The sequence below is a fragment of the Lonchura striata genome, chromosome Z (assembly GCF_046129695.1).
Source record: "Lonchura striata isolate bLonStr1 chromosome Z, bLonStr1.mat, whole genome shotgun sequence".
Lineage (NCBI taxonomy): Eukaryota > Metazoa > Chordata > Aves > Passeriformes > Estrildidae > Lonchura > Lonchura striata.
The window spans coordinates 35,935,824-35,963,194 of NC_134642.1; the positions used below are offsets into that span (position 1 = coordinate 35,935,824).

The 27,371-nt window shown below is 38.1% G+C and overlaps 1 protein-coding gene across 1 annotated transcript; it reads right to left on the minus strand.

The window, feature by feature from the left end:
- Nucleotides 1–1,257: 1,257 nt before the first annotated feature.
- On the minus strand, nt 1,258–24,027 carry C7 (complement C7). Its single transcript, XM_021551471.2, has 18 exons — nt 23,903–24,027; nt 23,550–23,605; nt 22,777–22,849; nt 21,754–21,895; nt 20,804–20,945; nt 19,872–20,010; nt 19,153–19,275; nt 17,758–18,001; nt 16,962–17,075; nt 16,375–16,541; nt 15,148–15,376; nt 14,393–14,564; nt 13,939–14,026; nt 12,606–12,738; nt 11,851–12,042; nt 9,475–9,571; nt 4,293–4,477; nt 1,258–2,295 (listed from the first exon to the last, which is right to left on the minus strand). The coding sequence occupies exons 1-18, from the start codon at nt 23,906–23,908 to the stop codon at nt 2,108–2,110; spliced, it is 2,490 nt and encodes an 829-aa protein (XP_021407146.2). The 5' UTR covers nt 23,909–24,027; the 3' UTR covers nt 1,258–2,107.
- Nucleotides 24,028–27,371: the final 3,344 nt, after the last annotated feature.

Sequence of the window (27,371 nt, forward strand, 5' to 3'; positions counted from 1 at the left end):
AAAGTATTCAGATGGGTCAGATAAACAGTGAAATGTCAGGGACCGCATGAAGCATCTGAAATGCAGCCTTCATTAATATTTTGGCTGCCTTATCTCAGACTAATTTATTTTATGGACACGGAGAGCTGTTCCTGCTGATGTATTGAGATGATTATCTGGCAACTTTATTGTTTTTGAAACAGGAATTCTTAATGTTTCTTGAGTCTTTGTGCTGGTTTTCCACATTTCCCGGTGTTTGAAGACATGACTCACCAAGTCACCATATCTCTGTGCTATCAGGAAATTTTCACATGTTTTTTTTCTTGCCTTGAGCAGATATAGAAGCTATTGCTACCCAGTAGACTCATGGTCCAATCACATGCTGTACTAAATACCACAAGAAAAGGGTTAGAAATTGTGGACAAGAGACTTGAGAGTAATCAAGTAAGCAAACATCTGAGTGCTCTACAAACTACTATTTATTACTCCAGAGCAAATTATAAAGACAAAATAGTGGCTTACATTTATTTGGATTTTATTCTACTTATTTTCATCTGTATGCTACTCACAAAAATTTATTATTTGCTCAAGAAGAAAAATAACCAAAACCCACAACTGATATTATTTTCCAGACAGCTGGAAAAGGTTATAAAGGTCAGGAGGTCCTTTCAGTTAACATGTCGCAACCTTCCCCTCCAACATGGCTACCTGCACAAGAGAGAGTCTCCAAGGAAAGCCACTCCTGTTCTGGCTTACTCTTTATTGACAGCATTAAAGAAAGAAAAGCTTTATCCAGCTGAGGGTAGGGTTTATGCAAGGAAACTACTGGTAGAAACTTGATAAACAAGAGATGTTTAATCTTACTATATTACTAGTAGTAAGAAATAAAATCTGTTGCTTTGAAAGCATGCATACATATAATACATGTTGATAGTACTGCACTTGGTTGAACATCCACTTGCTATCCAGCCCTTTGTCCTTGTTTGCATCCAAGAATAGTCACAAGGGATGGGACTGCCAGCACGGGTACCTGAATGTACTTGAAATATGTTAGCAAAGTTGTTATGGTCCAGCTATGCCAGAGAGAGTGCTTAGCTCTGTAAGGAAAGAGTGTAGGAGACTTCTTTTATTCAGGAATAATATTTGAAGATTATCCAGTGGTATCTCCAAGGGGACTGCATGCAGAACATCTTCATTGCTGTAAAGATGTGTTTTCTCTAACAGTTGCCTTTGAGAAAATTTTGCTAAGGCAGAAGACCTCTTTGTACAATTGTCTGTAAGAAACCAGCCTTGGCACGAACATAAGTGCATGTGACAAATGTAACTGAGTTACCTGTGCTTACAAGTGTAGCTCATTACACTACTACTACTACTACTACTACTACTACTACTACTACTACTACTACTACTAATAATAATAATAATAATAATAATAATAATAATGTAAAATGGTGATTTTTCGTGAAGTGGTTCTATGTATAAGAAGCTGCAAGCATAGATGTATTCTCATTACTTTAATATGGCTTTACTATTAATGCACATTGTTTTGACATTTGAGTGTGTCTCAGGTCTTATGTCTCATGTGAGGCTCAAGAACATGTTCAGTTCCACACAGTCTGTTTGCTCAACTGAATAGTGTATGTGGAAAGAAGCTGCTTTATTAAAAGAGAAGAATCATACCTCTTACTCTGTGAAGCTTAATCTGTATGTTTTGCTAATCTAAATCTATGCCGTGCAAGCATATGTTTTTGTGGCTTTAAGAAAAACATATTGACAATGTCAGACACGGTAATCCATCACTATAATAGCTACTTTGGCAATCGCAATTCAGCAATACTTTTTAATTCTGATGGAAATATGAAGCAAATCTGCCAGTGGTAAGGCTGGTGCCTAAGTAAGAGCTCTGTTGTGAGCAGTTGTGACAAGTGCATCTTGGTCTAACAAAGAGCCTCAGGCCCTTATTCAGATCTGAATTTAGAGCTGATCAGATGCACAATCTCATCAGCTGTGATGGATTTCACAGCAGAGCTTCCATTTGGCAGAGGAAGGTTCAAAGTATGTTCTGACCAAGAGCTGATACATTTTTGACATATCCTCCAGCAATAAGCAAAATAAAGCGTAAGATATCTTATTTACTCTGTGTATCACAGGGCCGTATGCTGACAAGGGTGACAGTCTCCCCTCGGCACCTGAGCAGCCCAACCTCGCACTCGGTCATGGTCCGATGGGCAGCAGAGCCACTCACTTCAGCACAGACCTGGGCACCTCCCTCCTCACACAGTCGATCTTCATCACAAACACAGATGTTGGATGGCACTAAGCAAAAGCACAGAGGAAAAACACTCAGGATAGCAACCATGTCACCAAAAAAAAACCCCAGACTAAAGTGTTTCAAGGAAATCTATAGGACTGAAAGCAATTTTCTGGAGGGTGCTCAGCTTTTACAAGAAAGACATGGACCTGTTAGAGCAGAATCAGAGGAAACCACAAAATTTATCAGAGGTCTGGCGTACCTCTCCTACACAAAATGGCTGAGAGAGTTGCTGTTGTTCAGCCTGGAGAAGAGACAGCTTTGGGGAGACTTTATAGCACCTTCCAGTATCTAAAGGGGGGCTTATAAGAAAGAAAGGGACAGACATTTTAATAGGGGCTGCAATGCTAGGACAAAAGGTAATGGTTTTAACCTAAAGGAGGCCATATTCAGAGCAGATATGAAGAAGAAATTTTTTAGGATGAAGGTGGTGAAACACAGAATCAAGCTGGCCAGAGAGATGGTTAGGGCCCATCCCTGGAAACATTCAAGACCATGTTGGACAGGGCTCTAAGCAACATGGTCTAGTTGAAGACATCCTGGGTGATTGCAAGGGGGTAGGATCTTTACAAGTCCCTTCCAATGCAAAGCTTCCTGTCGTTCTTTCCTTCACCTAATTCCCTAATTCTTTCAGTAACATTAGCTGTTATTCAGACTCAGTGAAAAAACTAGAAGTGGAAACAAATTGTGGACTGCTGGGCCTTCCTCTGCTAGGAGAGGCTGATCATGCCTGTGGGAAAAACTTGCTCAAGGTGTCTCAAAGCCTTCTCTGATGTTAACTCTTGAACTGGTCCATGTATCCTCTGTCCCAGAGCTACTATCATCATGTAAGATAAGAGATTTGTTTTTGGACATTAAGAAACTGATCATGCAAACTCTTACAACTGGTATCTATATTTTCATACAGACAGTTTCATGAAGATCAAAGGATCTACTCCTATGAGTAAATGTGTGTAGCTGTATCAGTGACATTCAGGTAAGAAGATTCCACCGGGTATTTGTTTTTCATAACTGTGTTTTTTTTGTCGTTTTTTTTTGTTTGTTTGTTTTGTTTTGTTTTGGTTTTTTTTTGTTTGTTTGTTTGGGGTTTTTTTTGTGTTGTATGCAATTTTTTTGCCTGTGTTTGTCTTCGCTGAAGCTCCAGACAGTTTTGACTTCCTTGTTATTATTTTTGTCTGTTCAACCCTGCTAGACAAAACAGATGAAGTCCTATCTAGTAATCCTTTTTCTTTTCAAATTGTGACAGTAACCATGCCTCTAGCTTGGCCACTTCTAAACCCCTAATTTATTAGCTCATATTTCCATTCCTGGCAACCCTTCATTAAGTGCAATGTAGCATAGGACACTCAGGGAAAATAAATCAGGGATTTGAAAACTTTCACTGCAGACTGATTACAAAAAACAGGAACTATTTCCTCTGAGGGAAGAGACCTCACCTTTAATCATTACATGAGAAACTGGGGATAGACAGTGAACAAACTGTATAAACCTACAACAGTAACTGGCTTTCCCAGCCAGCATACAATAAGACTTTTAATTTCTAACCACAGGATCCTGCTGGGGAGACTGCTTGGCAAATTTCAGGAGAAGATTAGTTACTCCCATGGGCAGTAAGGGTTCCTGCAATGGTGTTTTAAGGAATCTGAACAGATAGATACAGTGAAAAAGAGTATGGTAGGGGTTTCACCTGGAGGAGAAAGTGGACCAAAAGGATGAGTCACTTAACAGGGACTAGGAATAAGCTTTTCCTCTACATAGTACATTTTGTTTCAATATCCTGCAGGGCTGTCTTTCCCTGGTGGAAGGCTCCTGCCATGTTTGGATACCAAATGTGTTTGGCTAATGGTTTGAGCCAGCTTAGCAATGCCTGGTGCTTCTGGGAGGGACTGCAGATACTATACCAGGATAGACCAACTGCCCAACTACTAATGTGCAAGTGGGGATAAAGATTTCCATTTGGTCATATGAACAATTTTGCTTACAGTTGTGAAGAATCTCTTACCATTGCATTTTTCCCATGAACGGCACGATCCACATGGTATTTCAGCTGCCTGGGGTACTTTGCAGTTTTCTACATTAGTCAGAGAGTATTTTCTGCCCATGCACTCCAAGGCATGCATCTTGCAAACAGTTAAAGGTGTGTGTCTCTTGGTTCTTTGATCTGTAGCACAAGTGTCCAGGGAAGGACTGAAAACAAAAATACAAATTGCACTATTTAAATGTGATTTATCTTGGTAACTCTTAAAAAGAGCTGAGGGACTGGAAAACATTCAGAGTCTAGTTACAACTTCTCTGTTCACTTAAGTACCTCCTAAGAGTACAGCAAAGAACTCAAGACATAGACATACAGACAGTCCAGACTTCTTCCTTTTCCATAGCATGCTGTACCTCAGCAGAGGCAAGATCTGTCCCATGTGAAGGACAGGGATATTACCATCTTTTTGCCATTGACCTCAGCAGCAGTGAGAGAGAGACTTTAGTTAAAAGTATTTCAGATCTCAATTATTCTCACATGCATGAACATAAGTACATATACAGAATACATTTCTTATACATATATGACATATACAAACATGCACATACAATATTTTATAAGTATTTCTTAATTTTAAGGTGATCAAATATTTTATTCTGCTGTCTTTTAAAATGCTCAGCTTTTACTAAATAATACCTTATAATCGACCATCAGAAACCAAGGATATTTCTGGAAATACACATCTATCTCCACAGACATTTTAAGAGAAAAAATTACCCATAAAAATTGCTTATTTCTTGAAATGTGGATAGAACTTTAACACCCACATAAATGAGCTTTTAAAACTGGTAATAACAATTCTTGGACAACCTTAAATGGTTGCTTTGGGGACAGTACCAGGAAGTTGCCACCATTTGTGTTTCATGCTCCAAGTGTAGGAGGGAAGTAAAATACCCTTCCATTACTTCAGTTCTAGGAAGTCGTCATTATTTGTGTTTCATGTTCCAAGTGTAGGAGGGGAAGGAAAAAAAACCCTTCCATTACTTCTGAGTTTTAATCTCGCACTCCCAGCTTCTCTTGTTCTCAATGCAATCAACAGTATTTGTGTGGAATGAACAAAAGAGGGACTACCTGGAGCATGCCTGTGCTCTCCTGGATTCACTTTACAGGCAGGGGTAAGGGACTTCACAGAGTACCAGAGAGCAGAGATAGGCTCCCAGGGGATGGAGAGCTTTGAAATTCAGACCTAAAGCCTAATTTTCAGCAGAGCTCCTCATTTTAAGCTCACAAACATTTCCATTGAAACTTTTGGTGTGTAATAGGCCAGTTCTGAACATCATACTCAGCTAAACAGGTACTTGGTGGGGATAAGAGGCTGATGTAGTACAGGTAAATGGCCCTAATGAGGAATAGGCAAATGTCCCTAATGAGCTTCATGAGAGTCACTGAAGGGAAGGGGAATGCCTGTAGAAGGAGGGAAGAGAAAAGTCTAGTAAGAATGCCAGAACTCAAACTTTGCTGACTTAATGGTCAGGCATTAAGATAACTTTTCTTTCTTTTTCTTTTTCTTTTTTTTTTCCTTTTTTTTTTTTTTTTTTTTTTTTTTTTTTTTTTTTTTTCCTGTTTATTAGGAAGTGGGTTTTGATCTATAAGTAAGGCACTAAGAAAAAGAGCCTTCTCCAAGCTTTGGGAGTGGTTTTTAAAAAGATGACTTTGAAGCCTTTTAGAAGAGCTGGCTTTTGGAGAATTTTTAAAATACCTGTAGCATAGTGCATCTTTAAGGTATTTAAAATATTGCATGGATTTCATTAGCTGAGCCTGAAAAGTTTGGTGCATCCACCAGTGACCAAATATTTTCATGAACTTAATTATATCTTCCACTTATGTTAGCATCCTCAGCCACAGGCTGAGGTCCCTTAACTGCTGTGCTGGGTCAAAATGACAGCTATTAAATCCCGAGTAAAGTTTGTTGCATGAATTTTCATTAATCCTCTTTTGTTAATATAAAGAATGAGTTTAACCCTCTTATTCTGAGGCACAAGAGAACAAACCAAGTGACATATAGCAGCAGGCACCTGATAAAGGAAACAGGTGCACTTGCATGCATTGTACTGTTTGGTCATCTGGCTGTACAGTCCCTAAGATAGTGGAGCCCTGATTTTTATGTGAAAATTATCTTTAAAAACAGACAGAAGTATAACTCCCTGTTTATATATGTATCATCTTAAAGAACAAAGTGTGTTCCAGGTAAAACAGTTGTATTTAATCTGTAATCATTTTTTTTATTATGTTTACAATTCTTCAGAAGTCTTCTTTACTTGCCTAAATGATAAATCTCAAGTTATCACTTGGGCAAGTAAATCTGAGTCTTAAGGTCAAAATTTCACAGAAAAGGCAGCTTAATTTACCTAAAAACATTAAGATCAGACCTCGGCACTAATCTGTCTGCTTTGCACCACTTTAGCTACATCCAAAAGAGGAAAGGGAGTTGATTTAACCAGCTGCCAAAGTTTGAACCCAGGAGTTCAGGGACCATGTTGCCCAACTCCCACTAGAGTTCAATGTCTCACACTGTCTTGAGAGTGATTTACATATTTGCTACAGCTGGGTCAGCAGAAGAAAGACAGTGGAAATCAACATGATAATATGCATAAGAGAAAGGACAGAGAATCTTCACTTATAAGAGAAACTAATAATTTGCTGAAAGTATAATTCCCAAGGTTGGGAATAGCACATCAGTGCAATAAAATTTTTTAGAGCCAAAGAATAATCCTTGTGTAAAGTGAATGTGAGAAATTCAATACTTTTTACCTGAAAAAATAAGGTTAAGGATAAGAACAATATTTTACTGAAGCACATCTTGTGAGAAATTAAATAATATCTGTTAAGTCCATAAATATCTTTGCTACCTTTCACCAGCAATAAGAGGTAGGAAACTTTTGCTGAAAAATTCATCATGCTGGTAATGATTTTAACTTCTGGAATTACATTTGAGATGAGAAGTTTTAATGTAACACAAGAATTCTCAGGAGAGACATAGTTGCTTTGCAAACAAATTTGAAGAAAAAAAGAGGCAAGAGTACTTAAAAATTATCAAATCTCATGTTTCACTGTGGAGATAGCTCTTAGCTATCGGTGGCTGAGGTTCCATCTGTATTAAGACACTATGCTCTGGCCCCTTCCATATGTTAGGGACAATTTACACAGAGTAGCTGGTGTCCCTCTTTTCCCCAGAAGATGGGAGATACATCAGAACGGGAATGGTCTCTCATCCTCGTCACTCCTGAGCTGTGCCTGGGAATTATACAGGAACTGGCCCTTGTCAAAGTCCATTGAGAACTGCTATAGCAATTTAGCTGCTCTGCTGCAGCTAAATTTTCTTGGATCATTCCCTTGCTCTCATTGATGAGGACAGATGTAGCTTAAGGCACCCTACTACAAGGGACAAATTACCAGGCTGTTCTAGGGTTCCTGTGCTGTTATGGGCAGTCTTTGTAGCTAGTCTCTTGGAAAGTGAAAGGATGGAGGAGAGGTCTGAACCCATGGTTTTCCTGGATTACCACATGATCTCTTTTCACTCAGAACACTCTTCAGAGAAGAGGCTGTTGCTGAAAGTCACTGCAAAAAACAATGTAAGTTAATTCTGCTCTCTGAGGAAAGATCGGACCAAGATCTCTTTACATGCTTTACTCCTGCAGCCTTATAGGAGGCTGGAAGATTAGTCTGCTTTGACAGCTGATGATTTAGCCCTCTATCATTAGATGCATTATTTCAAGACAGTGAAATGATGGCATGAGGTAACAAAAATGACTGTTATCTATATTCTTGGCATTTTAAACATAATTATAAGAAAATATAAACAGGCAAGCAATAGATTAATTACAAATGAAGCTTCAATACACAGCTAAATGGAATTCATTTAACCTCCAAGGTTACTGTTGGATTCTGCCCAAGGCCTTCCCTAGCTCTGACTCCCCTGTGTAACTGACCTCAACACATACATAAACCAGAAAAGGAGTTGTTGATCCTTTTAAATAACTGTTGAGAGAAAAGAGCAGGATCAGATTACTTGAAGCATTTAGGTGTAAGGATAGCAATAGAACTAGATTGCAGCATTATTACAAGCCTGGCACTTACCTTTACACACAGGACAATGGACTCTGACTCTAGGGAACTACCCAGTGTATCTGCACCTGAAGTAAGCTCACCAATTTTAATTTTGAGATTTTCAGAGTTCTAATCTTGCCTTAAAATCAGAGTCATCATGCAGAGCACTCCTGGTCTATGTGTCTGATGGGAAGTACCCATGCTGTGCTGGAAGTTCTACTTTGAAATCACTTGAAACATCTTCACAGTTTCTTCTTCCTACTACACATGGGTAAGACTTATTTGGTCTATTATCCTGAAGCTTCCAAACTACTCAACTCAGTCACATAAATCTGGCCAGATTTCATATCTAGAGCCCACACCCACTTTATAGGAATGACTTGACAGGAGACGTCATCCAGTCTATGCAAACCAACCCAGATGCTGGAGTGCTAAACTCATTGGCACATCTGTTCATCAGTGCCATTTGGTCTCAGGTGTCTTCTTGTTATTCCTCCATTTTTGTTCTCTTCCTTTTATGTTTCTCAAAGAACTGAGAAACTTACTCATTTCCTTATATTATTTCTTCTGCATTGCTTATTGAAGAATATAGACTTAGATTAAACAGGAAACAGCAAACTAATCTGCAAGTTATGAAGTCAGGAAAAGTGACAGGACTGCTCTGTGAAAACTGCTGTGTAAATGTGAGACAAAATTAGGTTACTGTGTCTTTCATAACCCCCTAATCTCTCAGAAGTGAAAAGAAATCTGCTTTATTTCACTAGTTTATTGCTTTGATGGTTTGTGTCCCAAGGGCCTCTGTTCTAACTTTTCCTCAATCCTCTAAATCTTAAAAATATAATTTTATCTTTTTTCATCTATTTCACAGATCAAGCAAAATTATGCCTTCACTTTCTGTCATCCAACCAAATTCCAGCACTGCTAAAACCCATTGATAGTTCTGACAAGGCAGGTAAGTCAATGAGGAGAACATTGATTGAGGTGTAAAGCAAACGAAGTACATCTCTTCCTCATGTAAGTAAAGTTTTCTCTGAAAAGTTAAAAATTTTAATTGGTCTTGAATAAAGTGAGAATCTAATTACCAAACTGAGCTTGAACTTACCCACACTCATAGGGCATTTTGCACACGCATTGTGACTGATATACTTTCTCCCAAGGCTGACATTTAGGCTCTGTCACTTCTGTTCTCACACTGGGCACTGAAGTAGAAGAACACACAGATATTGAGGGTCAGAAACAAAAGATCTTCTATGAAATTATCTGTTGAGTTTAAAAGGCACTGAATTATATAGTCATGACATAAAGTCACATCCTACATGGTCATTAAAAGTATCCACTACAGGGGAGTAATCAACAGTATTAAAAATATATTATACACTTTGCAAAGTTACTGTTCAGTAATTTACCCATGGGTCACCAGCCAGATGGAAAGAGACAGATACTATGTTAAAACTTAAACATTCATCTCATTTCTGCAACAGTTATTTGTTTCTACCAAATTTAGCACTACTGAATCATAGCTGGGAACAGTTTTGTTATTGTGTTTCAGAATTATTGACTTCACTGTTGTCACTAGAAAAGCTAAGGATCCAAAACCCTTTGTGAACCCAAAAACCTTTATACACTGATGGCAATTAAATTTACAAGTTCCATCATCAGTCCTGAGTTTGTACCAACTTTTAAAATAAAAATAATAGTAATTATTGGGGAATTTTCATGATCGCAGGTGTACCATTCTTTAAGTACAGAGCTGTACTCCAAATTTTGCTAAACATTTATGTGTAGGTTTCTGTAGCATGTTAACAGCAAAACTTTGCTAAATCCATAAGGACACATTTTCCAAGGAGGTTTTTTCCTGATTTTTTTTCAGATTGCTTGTATGCTAACATGAAAATTTAGTACTCCAGATTGTTGCCTTTCCAAAAAAAACCCTTTTCTTCCAGATTAAGACTTGCTAAGCAAAACAGACATATTACCAGAGAAGAAGAAAAAAAAAAAAAAGAAAAAGTAAGAATTGCAGTACATTATGATACAGACAGCTAGCATAACCCTGTCTTCCTGCAGAGGGGAAATTTTCACCAAAAATTACTGCATTTTCTGTATCCTCTGGGTAGTTGGTTGCATAGTGACTAAACACTCCCATCCAATATGTATGCCATCGTGTCTGTGAATACTTATCTTCATAATTTTTACACTTCTTATCTCATACTCCTTGAGTTTTTAATGGTTGTTAATCCAATTGTTGTTCTTCTTTTTTTTATCTTTTGTACTAATATAATGCTTCCATACAGCCAAGCACAAGCTGCTTTTCTTTCTGATGGAAGCATTTGAAACTTTCCAATTATTTCTGAAATTTGAGAACATGTTGTTAGCAAAAAACCAAAAACTAGATGAAAATCAGTCTCTGAGGCTAAGCCTGAGTAACTGATACAAGCAGCTCAGCACTGCTGCTCTGGCAGTTCAGCAGCGGCAAGTCATTTATGTACAGCTATGTTATTCCTTCAAAAAATCACTACAGTTTCTGTTGATGTGTTTATGACAACAGATGACTTACACCAGGAATCTCACAGGAATGCTGCCTTTTGAAGTCTAAGCCTGACTGTCACCTTCCTCTTTCTGCGGTTGAGGCAATGTCATCAGCATTGGCTGATAAGAAGAGCACAGAAAAAAAATGTAGGAGATATGCCTAGTCTCCTGCAGCAGTGACTGTTGTCCCTAGTCAAGGGTCTCCCCAGGTGAATATCTGGGACCTCAGGTGAAGATGTGGCACACTTGAAGCACAAGCTGCTTGGGTGCCTCTGTGTCACTGATCAGCATCACAACAGTGCTCAAGAGACATTCTTGTCTGTCTTCCCTGGCTGGGAAAGATGACTTAGAACTGCTTGCAGCTATAGCCTATTTCCCTTTCTGCCACTGCCTACCCATATCAAGCTAGAGCTCAAAGAGCATGAACTGAAGCTATAGTCTATTTCCTGTTGCTTCCAGTTCCTGGATATTTATTTTGTATCAGCTGTCCTACTGCCAGATCAGCAAAATCAGTAACCCAGCCCTGTCTTCCTCTTTCACTAGAGGTTCTGGTGCATGGAACAGCTTCCAGATAGAAAAACTCTTAAGGTGTAGTTCACATGGTGCTAGTGTTATAGAATGTGTGAAAAATGAAACATATTTGTGTGGCAGAATAGACAGCATAAATCCCTGGCAATCTCTTAAAATAGTGACAACACTCGATAGCAATAGGGGAGTGGGAAGCAAAAGCCTAAATGAAACTTCAGTGAAAAGCCTTCAGGTGTCTTGTTTGAACAGACCACAGAAAACACATCCCCATGTTTTCTGTGCTTCTTGCTGGTGATGTAAGTATGACTTCTCTATCACTATTTTAGCAATATCTCTGTATATACCTGAACTACATAAAGCTTAGTTGGAAAGAAACTCCAGGAAAGAAACTCCTGCATTGTCCTTGAGGACTGCAGTGGCTTACCTGTTCTCTTGCACTGGATAGTCTTTACATCAGGAGACCACTTGAGGCTGGGCTCACACAAAACGGAGTGTGCCCCTTCCAAGTGCATGCCATGTGGACAAGACAGAGTTATTCTCTCACCAATCTCGTAGATAGGTTTCCATGGCACTCCTTGCAAACCCCCCTCCAACTCAGGCAGGAGACAAGCAGTTTCTGTGGATTAAGGCATTTGACACAGCCACAGAAAATCAGTGGACTGCATAAAGTAGTAATGTATTTTATTTTCTCCTTAAAAATTGAACGGTGAGGTTAGTTGACCTTCCTGTAGAAATATATCAGTCAGGATATTAATTCACCACACTAGTCAAACTTGCAAAACTAAGAACACAGAGACAATATCTTCTCCTACTGCCTGGACATGCAGCCCTAGCTGTATGAGGGCTTCCCTCTCCTTAGGACTCATGTTTCTGTTGACAGTTCCCACTAGGTGATAGCTTCCTAGTAGAGGGATATCACACATATGGGACCCTGGGAGAACATGTCCAGGTACACACAGGGATGGCCTTAAAACTAGACTTTATGGGTGTGTTTCTAATCCAGCATTAGAATATCTGGATTCACACTAGAAGTCAGTTTAGACCTGATTATGTCTAGGGAACTGGGAAATACAGGTGTTTCTTCTCCCCTCATTGGAGCTGGAAAGCAGATGTTCTGGGATGTTCCATTGAAATTCAGAAATGGAGATGTAGTTCAACACAAGAATCAGTTAGACATACCTTGGCAATATCTCTCTCCAACTTGCCACTGTAAATTACTGTGACATTTAGCAACAGGATCACCAACAAGAGAATATCCATGTTTGCATGCATAAACAATGTTTTTCCCAACAGGATATGCATTTTCAGCATTCTGAAAGAAAACAAACATGTGAAATTTTGGATATAAAATACAAAAACTACTAGCAGCACTGAACTCTCTTTGATTCTGGAATGCAGTAGCTGAGGAGAGTGAAAAGTAGTATTGCTACTCTACAACACAGTGATGAGAGTCCGGAATATTGGGGGAAATCCTGGTTATCAACTCACTAAATGTGATCAAAACGGGTATGGAACAGTGCTCTCCTGATGTGTATAAACAAAGTCCAAATTTGGCTGTTATCAAACATTAGCAGGGCAGGATAAGATCTTGAAGAGGCTTGGATTGGGGAGAGATCAGTGAAGACTATATGGCTTTGCCAATTTTTAGGATGGCATGTTAACAGCTTTCTAAAGGTTAACAGGGACTTGAATACACTGTTTTTTTCTCACTTTATATTTCACTGTCTTCTAAGGAGAGATCTTATGAAAAAATGAGACTACTCCATGAATTGCAGGGTTTATCTTTAGTTTGTGAACCAGTAATATCAATGTAGGAGACAATTATTGATTACAAAAAAGATTTTGGATCTTGCTGTAGGTTGCAGTTGTGCAGAGGCAACTAATGAATTTTGAACTAATCCTTTTATCTATTTATTGAGCACAGAGACTTGTGACAGCCTGATAACATGAAGAAGGCATAATCCATTCCTCCAAGGGAGGAATGAGTCCCCCTTGTCAAACAGGAAATGGGTCTAAGCAATGGTGAGCCAAGTACCTTGCCAGGTCTTCATTTCACTATAAAAAACAGAATAGTGAGTACAGAGGGAAGATTCCTAAAATCTGTTTAAAATTTCATTATGGATTTCCTGAGTGACTAAGCATTTTTTCTCTCTAGTTTGTTGTGATTTTACATGTTATCCATGTGGCTCAGTAAATTTTTAATACATATATGGAATAAAGGACAAGTAGATGACTTTTCTGTTTAGGTACTATGGTCCAAAGAAGCAAAGATCTTGTTCTGGTTTTGAGGGTGGGACTTTTTTGGTTTTATCTAACTTTTAGTTTTAATAGTTTTGGATTGTGTCATGTAAACTTTAGACAGTGAAAAATGCTGCAAGAGTGGCTATTCACTAGGCCAGATGCTAAGCTTGCCAAGAAAAATACAAATTTGCAAGTGAACATCTATATTAACTGTAGAAAGGACTTTGCAGGCAGAGATGGAATAGATAACAGAAAAATAGAAATAACTCACTTGAACAAATCCATTTTCTAAGCGAGGAGGAGGTGAACAAAATTCTGTTGGATTTATGGATAAATCAAAACAGTGTGGTTCAATCAAGCTATGAAGCAAACAAATGTACAGTTTAGTTTGAATTTAGTCTTCCTTCCTTTCAAAATGCTACACTCCTCAGTGAAGCACATTTTCAAGACTCTTACACGTACATTTACATCATAATTATATTGAAATCAGACATTGCCAGGCTATCCAAGAGAGTGGTAAATGGAATGCTGTCAAGTTTACTGGCTCTTACCCCATTTTCTAGCCTTATCTACTGAGACATTCACAGCTTCTGAATTCCATTTTCTTTCAACTTAAATAGTAAAGCTCACTAAGTGATCTCCTTGAATTCAATAGTTTATGCACCCCTCTGAAACAAATTTTTAAATCTTTCAGCAGTTGTCTCCAAGTGTTTTTTATTACTTACCGAAGATGTTGCAACTCTTCATCTTCGCATGCTTTGCTTTCATGCTGCTCTCCCAGGCAGGCCTTCCCACCACCACGTGGGGAAGGGTTGTTGCAGGTTCTACTCCTCGATTGCCTTCCCCCTGAACAAGGACTCCAGGAAGACCAGCAGCTCCAATGTCCATCAACAATGTCTGTATAACATTTGGGAATATTTGGTTTAGAGTGCAAACTACTCTCTTTAAACCATTCTCTCTTTAAAGCATTCCCACTGAGAGGTTTTAACGGCACAGGCTGTTCAAAGCTAGTGATGGCTCCAACTGTGCCCTTACAGAAAATTCCAGATTGCAATAATCTCATCTTCCATCTTTAACCAGCTTTGACATAGGTATAATTCCACAGAGGCTATCTATTATCAGTGTCTGAGAGAATATAAAATCAGCTACCAGCTACTACTAATTATAAAATTAAAAAGTAAAGCAATTTTAAGTCATTGATTATTAATATAGGATATGTACTTATTTACAGATGGTAGCATTGAGCAGTTAGTATTGTCTACTGTATTAACACTAATCATAACACCAGCTCTTTGCTAAGGATTGTTTAGACATGCTAAACAAAGACTCAGGCATGGCGTGACCTCCCCATGCTTTTTGTTTGCAGTGATGTGTCACCCCAGCAGGCACTGCATGGGCGTACAGTGGGACAGACAGATTCTGGAAGCAGGAGAGCACATTTTGCCACTTCTAAATTCTCACAGGTTTAAAGAGTGCTGACCTGGCTGATCCTGCACGAGAGTTCCCAGCTCACAAGCCGCTCCAAAGGTGTAAGGCTTGCAGTAACACACACACTGTGTTCCTTCCACAGCCGCCTCACCACCATTCTGGCAAGGCTGACATTTGCAGGGATCATTTTCAGCCATATATTCTTCAATGGCTTGTTTCAGGTAGTGCTTTTTGACTGAGGAGCAGGGCACTTCCTTTACCAGCTCATATAATGGTGCTAGCTACAGACAGTAGGAAAACATACATATTAAATAGTTATGACTGTAATATAAGAGCTTATAAGCACACTTCATCACACAAAATAATTTGTGGCATATGCTTCTGCACATGAGAGTTAGCACATTAGATGCTCTAATTTGCTAATTAGCTAAAATCTTATGTTAGTAGTTAATATCAGGCTTTTTATGAAAAGCCAGTTCTGCTTAAAAGCATCCTTTAAAGCTATTGTTATATCAGTCATGTTTAAATGTATTTGAGCTGTAAGAATACAGGTGAGATAAAAGTACAACACAGACTACCAATGCACAGTAACTTGAATTCTCACCCAGATGTTCCCAGCATAAAGAAAGGACATTTAAAGAGCCCACTATGGCATTTCATCAGACAGTGATCAATGGTAACAAAACTTGAACTATTTTGCCTTTAAATTTATTACTTTATTATATAATATGCTTTTACACTTAGCCAAAAACTTTCTAACAGAAATATTTGGGGGTTATACCATTCTTGAGTATGTGGGTGCTTCCCAAAAGGGACATAGACAAGGTAGCAGTGAATAAGGCCATTCCCAGCTCTGAAGTGTCTGACTTGGAGTATCTCCAGTTATGCTAAACTTCTGGATGTGAAGTGAAGGAGGAGAGGTAAAAGGGGTATGCAGAAGTTGGCAAGTGAAGTGGAAGCCAAACAGACATGCCCAGATCCATTCTGGGAAAGGGGCTGTCTGAAATCTGGTCTTTCTCCAATGCTAACATGGCCCTCTATTCCTAACCAGAACTCTATTCAAGTCACTGAAGGCTGGTATTGACCTGTAATGGACTTAGATTTGTGATGCACCTGATCATATTAGCATTTTCTTTCTGAGCGCTTTCCTTTTTTACAAAGTGATCTGAAAACAAATGAATGTTGATCACGGCATGATTAATCACCAGCTGTAATTTACTAATTCCTCCTCTTGAGGTGAACCCATCTGGTCACCTCTGCTTCAGGAGAATAGCCTTACCTTTTTTTTAATTACTCTGGGATAGTCTGTCACTGATGCAGCCCACAAGGTATACATCCGACTGTTTCCAGCAGGATTATCCAGGTCTAGATAACTAAGGGCAGCAACAGCACCTGGGCTTCCTCCTTCTATGTAAGGGTCTCCTTTAATTTTATTGCCAGTGCTTCCTGCAGATTCAGGATGGGAAATACATAAAACATAGGTGTTGCTATGTTTACAAATGGAAATAGAAACAATACACACAAAACTCTGCTAGCAAGTAGTGAAAGAACTCACTGGTGCAGTTCAACCACCTGTGCCTGGATCAAGAGCTCGTACACTGATCATACATAGGTGGTATCTGTTTGTTCAGGTGTCTTGGCAGCTCTAACTTAGGGTGTTCAGAAAAGTGCTTTTTACTGGGAAAGCATTAGCAATAGTTGACAAGAGCCAGAAGCCTTTTAAACCAGGCACTTGACACCTGGGTTTAGCATATTAGGACAGAATTCACCAAAGTTATCAACACCTGCTCGTCATTTTGACAGCTATTTAGGATGAGATGAGAGATTAATACATGACAACTGTGTGAGTCATCATGGAACATTTACCTGAAGAAGTCAGTAGCAGTTCATCAAGTTTGGTGCACTCCTTCTTCTTCTTTTTCACAATGAGTGCATTCCAGCCTGATGAGGTACACTTGTACAAGTCTGTTATGCTAACACCTGCAAATAATCCATCCATTAACAATTCTGTACACAGAAGGTGTGCTGGATTCATTTCCAAGTTTCCCACTGTCTAGAGAGGTCATGAAGTACCACACTTAAATTAGGAAGTAACTAACTAGCATTTGTGTACAGTGGGAAGATCCACACATTGCTAAAGCTTATGGATGGATGCTCAGAGGTGTGAGGTTTATCTGGGAACAGTTTACAGTATCATTTATTTTCTCAGCAGTCCGTAATTCTACAGCACTGCTCCAACTGATTACCATTATAGGCGCCACTCTGGGGTTTGCTCTGCAATTTTTTCTGCTTTACACAGTTTTACCCAACCTTGATCTCCACATAGCCTTTAAACTTTAACATTGTTTGATAGTTATATTCAAGTTCAGCCTGAGTAGGTCCTAAACTGACTATAATTTTTTAAAATATATATACCCAGAGCACTACAGGTTACAAACCTGGATCTAGAACAAAATGCTGTGGTTTAAGCTTATTTTTTAGTGCATATTAAGCATATTTTTAAGCGTATTTTTTAGTGTCCTTTCTTTTGACCATGAAGAGAATGTAGTAACTTGTAGAAGTGTGTTACTTGATTTTAGACATTAGCTGGAAAAACATACATATACATTTTTATTCTTGATTACTGACTTTGCTTTCTGCAACAAACACTCTATTACTCTACCTTCTGCTTTCATTTTGTCAGTATCCATATAAAAAATGACTTTGTAACGTCCTCCTAGAGACCCAGAGTGTAAGAAGTGTGTTCCAAAATGTTCAATAAGTCTTCGGTAGACACTGTACTCGTAGACAACTGGAAGGTTGAACAGTTCCTTCCAGAAAGGCTCCGCAAGAGTGAGAAAGTCTGGGCGGTTGTTAATAAACTGAGCAACTTCCACACTGTTCTCAACAACCATCAGCTGCTTACTCTGGGGGAAGGAAAAGTCATCAGTCATGCTCCATGTGACTATCTGAGTGGCTCCTCATAGCCAGATGGCACACACATTCTATTGGCAACTAACCAACATCTTTATAGAGCTGTTAGATACGTCTAAGCAACACAAATGCAAAAAGAACACCCTAAAGTAATGCAATATGGTTGGACCTTTATTTATAATTGCTGCACCATTTTTCTTTTACTCCTGTGTACATGAAAACTAGCATAAGGACAAGTGAGATCTCACTCTTCAAAGAAAATGGTGGAATTCCAGAATCAGAAGCTTGGCAGAAGAAGGTTAACAAGCTTTGTCTGAAAGCAAACCTCAGGCAGTACAGTTTTTCTTTGCACCCTGTTTTGTCTATGTAAGGCTTTTGTTGTAAAGGATTCTAGCCATTTCAAGGATGCATCTTAATTATAAAATCCAATATGCCTGTACAATACTATTCAATTTAGACTCTCAAAGTTGTTTTTGATCGTGGTTATGCTGAGTCTCAAAATATGTCATTGTTAGTGTCTGCTTGGGAGCCATAAAATGCATACATTTGTTGCTTGATTTTATTTTCTCTAAGATAGAGGTTGTACTTCATAATTGAAAATTACTCTCAAATTATTTAACTAATGCTCCTTTTAAAATAAGTTAAAGGCATAAGCCCTGTGACCTTCTGGCTGTTAAAGACACCAGATTTCTCTCTTAATGGAGTTCTACTAATGGAAAATGCATTATAAAATAAGTTAATTATAACCACAGAAGTATTTAAATCTTTTTGCCCCACTATACTGACCAAGATGTAGCAGGGAAAAAAAAGGGCAATAAACCAATTGAAACAAAGAAAAAAAATTAATCAATTATGAGAAGAAACCAATGATTTCTTCCTTAAACAGAGAAAAACAGAGAGGAAATAAATAAATTACTACTAAATAGGTAAGACAGAAGAAGTAGAAACAGCAGCCAACTCCTCTGGATTAATAAGCAATCCAGTGATCTCTTTTTAAAGGTTTTATTGGATATTTACTATCATGCACTTTGTGAAAAAAATGTCTTTATAAAACAAACGTTTTCATCTCAATACAAAAGCACATTAATAAAATAATGAAAATATTTATACAAAATACTAAGCTACAGGGACAAGCTATACATACCTTTTGCAGATTTTTATTCTCTGTGTGCTTGTATTTGTTTGAATTTTCATACCGCTCTACATGTTTCATATAAGACCAGGTGCTGTTGAAAAACTCATAACTGAAATCATTTTGAACTTTAACCTAGAAGGTGAAAGATAGACATCTGTATGAAGACCTTAATGTAGGATTTAAAAACTATAATATATAGAGCAGAGCAAGGCCTTTCTGATGCAAAATAAGCTGATACGTTTTTCAGGCTGAATATATTTTAGATTTCATAAAAAGTACTGCATACTATTGGAAAAGCATGGAAATGCATTGGATTGTTTGGCATGCTTTAGATAAATGTGAGGCAAGCCAAATCACTGAGACTGACTTTAAACAAAACATCTCTGGAAGATCTACACAGAGCATCCAAAGCCCTGTATTTCACCCCCCAAAGCACTTCTTAAGGTGATTCAGGTCACTGCTTATGCTAAGGAGATTAGCATTACATTCAATGTAACTGTGAGAGATTTAGAAATCACATCTAAGAAATTAATCTTTTCTTTCCTTTTATTTTAGCAAGATACACACCAATTTACATTTCAAAATAATAAGCAAATGCAGAGAGGGCACAGGTGTCAGTGAGTTCTGTCTAGGGAAGCAAACCTGCCAAAGGCCCCTGCAAGCTTTGTATTGTTCTCCCAGTTTTAATCTTGATTGTAAATATGAAGTTATTTTTCATGGAAACATACCTGAAAATTATAAGCGAGAACACTTTCACTTAGCCTGTAGTACTCTCTCCTATCGCCACTAAAGACCTTTCTGCATTGCCCACCAAAGCTTTTTGTATGAATGACTCTTCCCATAGTTTCACCAGTAATAATATCAAAGCTACAAAAAGAAAAAATACGTCATTAAGACAGAGACAAAAATTACAGAGCCATTATAACTGAGCCATTATTTGCTGTATCTGCAAATCATCGTCACACGCTGATTTAACCATGGGCTTAATCCCTGATAGACTTTTATACATGCAGAACTGCAGTATGCATAGCATGTTACAGCATTGAAAGGGAAAAGTTGGTCTTGATTTGTCAACAAAAATTAACACAACATTATGTATATAGATTAAGACATTTATATCTATCTCAACTAATTTTAAATTTTATTGTTTGAACCATTACTACAACACAGGAACAACAGGGCATCCATTCCAAAATGGGGGAGGGGGAACAGTTTTTATATATATTGCATCACAAGTGATAAATCAACCCCAAAGAAACTTAGAACAATTATTTTGCTAGGTTTCAGTTTGGATGTATAAACAGAAATCCATTTGAACCTAGAGTGCTAAATTCAACAGCAATTAACAAAAAGAATGAACATTGCTGGCTCATTTTTTCCATGCTGAAGATCATGTGTTACTAGTTGAAATTTCATGTAATATTTTAGTAGCTGTCTTTCAATAGCAGGAATGAAACACTGAAAGCTTTATTCAGTGCTTCAGGTAAAAGGACCTGTACATCTTAGACTGAACCCCTGGCATGGTGGAAGCAGTTGAACTCTTTTGCATATGAGATGTTTCACCATAAGCCCAAAAAATCTGTACACCTAGAGCTTGCAAATACATTAAAATGTAAGTGCATTTGGTACCAGTACGACTGAACCCAGCACAGAACATTACCCTGCTCCTGTAAGTTCTGAATTCAGAGGTGTTTTGTCAATATCACATACAGTTTTCCTCTCTTCACATCGATCTTCATCTGCACCATCATCCTCACAGTCCTGATCGCCATTGCACACTAGGGATCTGCTAATGCACTGACCTAAATTCAGACAAACATGCATGGGGAAAGAGGTGTTTGTTGGTTTAAAAATAGATCACCTAAAATCAAAGCAGAAGTCCTATTAATCTACTACATTAATTAGCATATTCACTCCCATGATGAACAGACTGTGCCCACGAGGGCTTGTGAGGCGATATATGTAGACATAAAGAAATAGCACATAGCACACTCAAGAGAGCCATAGCCATTCAAAGTTTGTGATGTATCAGTGAAACAGATCTAGATCTAGATCTTCTAGATCTTCTTCCTAAGCTTTCACCTTTTGATCCAATCCCTTTGGTGATTAACTGTGATTGGCACCCTAGTAGTACCAAAACATGTTTATCATGGTCGTCTGTGATAAATATCTACCTAAGAGAAAATGTGCTTCTCTGAGAAGGTAATGGGAGCTGCTTGGATACATTTTACAGAGTGTTAGTTTCCATGATCCAGGTCATTTCATTTTTGGAAATAGCCTAGAACAGCTGCAAGACATCAATGTAAGGTTGCATTCTTAACTACCCTTTTATAATGAAAAATCCTCTTCTCTTGAGCAAACAAGGGAGAATGAGTTAAGAGAGGGTACCAGGGCTACAGCATATGATATTCAGTGCTCTGCAATATTCCAGATTAAATTAAAAGCATGCATAGTTGAGGCTGGAAACAAAGGAAACATTCATCTAAGTCAAATTCATCTGTAGATTAAGAACACTGCAAATACATTGCCCATTTACTGAAGTTGAAAGATAAAAACGTTATTTTCTTAACCTCATGAGTAGAAAATATTGAAAATAGTTTTGGATGGTACCTGAGAAACACCTGAACCGATCACCACAGCCATCTTCTGTTGGGCATCCCCTTGTGGGGGTGCATGGTCTTGTTTCAAAGGTATGCCCAGGGCAGGGGTTTCCTCCGTACTGGCCATAAACTGCCACTGTCCGTCTCCTAATCTGAATGGAAATCAAAGGAGATCTTAGAAAATCCAAATGCAAAGCCAGAATAGTTTGCTACTGTGAAGACAGTGCTACTACTCTAGACATTCACTATTTTTTTTGAGAACAGCCACGCCTGTGGTATTACCACCATATGGTAGTAAACTCTCAAGTTAATAGAAAGACAGCTTTAGTCTTTAATGTCTTTAGACTGGTGCATGAGCTTGGCTTGGTTTGTTCAAAAATCAAATATGTAACTGAAGTCAAGAGAAAGCTGCTAAGAAATTGAAGTGGATTTTTTACATTTTTAATAGGACTAACTATGAGGAAGATGATAAAATCTTACATCCAGTGGACTAGTTTTCATTTCTAAAAAAAGCAAATACTGTCTCATTGCACATCTTTAATTTTCACTCCTTAATTGATGTAAAATCAAAGTAAATGAGAAGGAAAATCAAACAAAAATGTCTTGCACATCTACAGAGTTGCATTGTGAAAATCATCAACTTGTTTTCATAGAAGGTAACAGTCTGCAACCAAGTTTTCTTACCTTGACATGATACCACCAATGAAAAATCAGTGGAATTGGTACAAACCATCATCAGTGGAGGAATATTTGTGTTTACCAAACAGCTCAGCTGAGCTTTTTGAAACTATCACCAAAATAACAAGAACACAAATTATTTCACAACATGAACATCATAGCATTGAAAGGAAACATACTGGGACAGAATGGAGGATTTATCTTAGTTCTTTACTCTTTGGCCTTCTTGTTCTGTTGGGGCTTTTTTCTGAGCACCTGATTTGGGGGTGTAATGTTTCAGTGTCTTCTTAATTACTGGGGGAAAAAGTACATGTCAATGAGGTTATGAATAAAGAAAAGATATGTCCATCTATACCTGGTTTTGAGTACAGCCATTGCACTCGGACCAAGGGCCAAAAGAATTCCAGCGGCAGTGGATTGGAGACAGGCTGTTCCAGTATTGGTTTTTGCATTAAAAAAAACAAACAAAAACAAAACAAACCACATCAAAAGAAAAACAACAAAAAACCCACACATACACACCCCAAAAAAACCCAAAAAACCAAAGAAAAGGGAGTGGAATATAATCAGGGATTTCCATCCATAAGCATAAGTGCGAAACTTTCCTAAAAGGCAAAGCAAACCTTCAATAATAATTAGGGGTATGATCAGGTTTACTATAAAAACACTTGGATTTGCTTTTCATGTGTAAGAATTAAATCAGTCCCAGCTTGGCCTTTCTTGCCATTGTAAAGAAGAAAATAGACACATTCACCTAGCCTAAAGATCAGCAACAAAACAACTTGCCAGTTTCCAAGGGAAGTTTTGGGGATGCAACTTGTCCCTAGGACTCAGGCTGGTTTGGTGTAAGCTGTGCTGTGCTTCCCACACATGGGTTGCTGTGCCTCACACCACCACTGTGTACCCTCGTTCCCAAGGATGGCTGACTCCTCTAGGCAGATGTTGAAGGACACCATAATGCCTTACTGTGGTTGTCACTTGTGGCAGAGCCAGAGCTGACACCAAACAGTTTGTATTTCTCCCAGGAAATACACCTCATGACTCCTTGCAACCCTGCCTCACATCAAGCAAGTACCACAATTATACGTGCTTGACTTTCACCATGTATTTTATTAAACAAATATTCACCTGGAAAAAATGGGAAAGAAGCCTGAAATTTCCAGCAACAGAAAAATCCTCAGCACCTGAGAAAAAAAAGGAAGTAAAAGCAAATTTACTTTGCTTTTCTACTTTTTCCTTCCTTTTTTAGGTCATGCAATTGTTCAAGGTTTCTGCAATCTATACACTAGTCAGCTTAAGAAATAGAAGGAAAATGTCACACAGATTTTTCAGCTTTGTTGTGCAAGCTTGATTTTACATTTTCTTCTTGCTTGCAATGCTGTCCAATTACTTTTTTCAGCTACTTCTCCATATAAATTAATTTTTCATTGCACTATCCATATTCACTTCATCAGTACAAATTAAGTAAGCAATTTTCTTACCTTCATGTTAGACAAAATAGTCAGATATACAGCAATTACCAGGGAAAATGCACTTCTAGCATTTTCAATCTGGAAGCCAAAGGAGTCAGTCAGTCTGTCTGTTGCTGTTCATCTCTTCTCATTCTGCCTTGCTACCCTGCTTTTCTTTCCCTAAAAGGGTTGAATATTGCCAAGGAATTTTAACCTTAACCCATCTAGTTCTCTCCAGGGACACAGTCTGCTTTGGGAGCTGTTCCGTATTTTTAAGACATATAAATCAAGGCTTAGATATATTAACTGGGGCTGGCAGAAAATTATGAGCTCTTACTGAAAGAAGAATCATTTTTCTTTTTCTTCTAATACTTTTTTCCTCTGAACAAGACCTTTGAGGGATCCCACACGCACTACACCATGGCTGAATTCACAGCTGCAGCAGGAAGAATTGCTCTAGGATAATGCTGATGTTGCTAAGGTTTCATTTTAAGCACAAATCTTCATTCTTCACTTCCAAAGTCATGCAGATTTTTGTATATCAAATTTCACAGTGAAAATCACCTTATGGATCTGAATGCAAGTTTTGGTCAATTCTGGCCTGGTTCTGCATGTTTTTTGTGGAGATACTCATAAAGAAATAAAAGCAGTTAATTTTCCCTTTCCTTATCCTGCCATGTCCTCTTATTTTTAATTTTGATGTTTTTTTCCACTTTTCAGAGCTGATCCACTGCAGTAACGGCACAAAAATGCCAATGAAAATGCTGGGGAAATTTACCTTAATTTATGCTGGTGTAGCCCAGATAAAGCCCTCATGGAAAACTAGCACCCCTATGTGAAGACATCTCATATACTAGATCTCAGCTACTGTACCAATTTTGTACTGGTTACACATTCCTCAGAAAATTAAATGCTTCATGTCATAGCATCACAATATGGTGAGTTCTAAGCCCTGCACTCAGTCGGCATGCTCTGCTTTCCTTAAGAAGATGCCTAGATCTTGGGTCACGCTCTTCCACTCATGTGAGTCATGCCTATGTCCACACTTAGAGCCAATTTTGATGAGCCAGGGCTTTTCAGGTTTAGCAACTATGAATCTCTTTGATAATGTAATTCACAGAATTTCAACACTTCTGTACCTAATTTATTGCTTTTCATCAAAATCCTCATGATTCTATTTAGTTTATGACCAATTTGTGCAACACTGACAGTGATCATTTGGCTACAAATGAAATTATTAAAACTGAGTTAAGACGTTAAATGGCTGGCCCATAATACAGGAACTGCGAAGAATATTTAATCTATCCAGATATATGTCTTAATCTTTCAGTCAGCTGTTTTAATGGCTTAGATAGCAATTTCATTTTTGTGAGTATGTCATTAGTTATAATAACCCTTAAGACCAAGATATATTGTAATTTGGTCCCAAGAAAACATGCAAATAAATATAAACAAGGACAAGTAGAGCTAGCAAAAACAGTGTGAGTGTTGGTAGGGATCTGGTCTCAATTAATAGGTAGTCAAATCATTACTCATACTGGCATTATATTCAAATGAGATTATATTGATAGACTATCTTCCTACAAAAAGTATTTCAGCAAGACAAAAATGTTACTCTGGCAGATGCTGTCTAATAGTCCTTTTAGTACACATTTTCAGGTATTTCAACCAAATTATTTTATCTTCTGTTCTTTGGGAATAGGACCATATTTTTTTCTGATCCTGTCTTCAGAGTAGCAAAAGCAAAGAACCTGAAGCAACATGGTACAAACCAGAGGGAGGATAGAGCTGCATTTGTGCTGCTCCTAGGACTGCAAGTCCACAGGCCCCATGGCACTTTGCTGCTTTGCAGTGGATGGGTGTTCAGTCTCTTTCTCTAGAGCAGTGGGACTGGGAATAGCTGATTCATATGGTATTTACATCAGCTTTTTTCTACTTAGCATTTAACATCTGAACCATTTATATAGTTTCTTACTTTTTTTTGTGTGTGTTATTGACACTTAAGGCAATATGCAGTACCATAAACATCTACTTACACTTGAATTTTGTGACTGTGCAACACCTAGTACAGTCTCAAGCTGACTGACAACTGACATGCAGTTCTACATCATCAATTATAATAAAAGGCCTGATTGGGGAGCTCCCAAATGACTTCCCCTGATGGCAGGGTAGTAAAGGTCAGAGTGCAATTTACAGAGAAGTGGAAGCTTATTTTCCCTTACTGTTTGTGAAAATGGCATCAATCTAGTAACCATTTTACTGTCTTATCAGCAACTTTCAGTTCTTGCTAAACATTTCTTCTGTGTGTTAATAAATAAACCTTTAGAATTAATAAAATAAATAAATTCTTTAGAATCAAAAACTATGTTTCAGGGGATTAAAAGTGGAGTAGTTTATGAGACACAAGGGGTTAGCCACAAGCCAGGGCACTTTTTGTCTTCCATAAAATGATAGTCCTAGCACAGGAGTGATTAATGCAATGCTTCATTTGCTGGGCTAATGATATCCTGCCTGGTCTAGAGACAGCCTGAAATGTTATTGTCTGTATTCTACTTCACACTAAGGTCAGCCAGAATATAATTATATCAATGATATTTCCCTGTAGACTTCTGGCCTTTTATAGGATTGATGGTAAGGTTACTCAATAGTTTACCAAGCTTTAAATAGTCTCGTATCTTCATTGTCCAAGTTCATTATGTATTACAGCCCTAAAGACAGTCTGCTCTATAACTACTGCAAATGCCAAGGTTCCAATGACAATTGAGTGGAGAAAGAACAATCTGTTATTATGGTTTTGAATTGTGAAATTGACTTGAGAGAGTTTTTGTATTTGTTTCTGTATGCTAAGGCAATCTCGCTTCCTTATTTTAAAGCTTTTTAATTGCCTGTTTTGCTTTTAATGTATTTGCTGCGTTTCAGGAATTAATGACAATGCCTTGGGATGTGTCTCCATGTAATATGTCAAATAACATTACTGCTGTGCTAACTTTAATGCAAATGATTCTCTCTCAAGGGACCTTGTAGAAGGATATTGCCTTAGATACTGGAATTTGTATGCTGCAGTAGCTACACCAAACAAACAAGGGCTGTAAGGGTTCTGGTTTGAAAGAACTGGGTTAGAACAAAAGAGCTCAAGTTATTAGGATTCAAAACTCAGAGAGCTTTAGTAGTATACTGGCAATACATTAAACTTGTCCAGAACACAGACATTTCAGGCTGTATATACACAAAGGTCATCCATGGGCAAACAAATAATTACTATTCTTACTATTCTTATGTTCTGATCTTAAGACAAAAGACATGGTGAATAAACACTGCAGCTTGAATCTGCCCAAAGTTGAGTTACTGTTCTGTTTTTTCCACTTCTTTGACTGTTTTTATTCACAATCAACATCATGTGCTTGCTTCTTCTGCATGTCTGATGCTGGCTTTGGCACACCAGTCCTCTCTGAGCCAGTTTAATTTATCATAACAGCAGAAAATCAAACCGGGGAAAAAA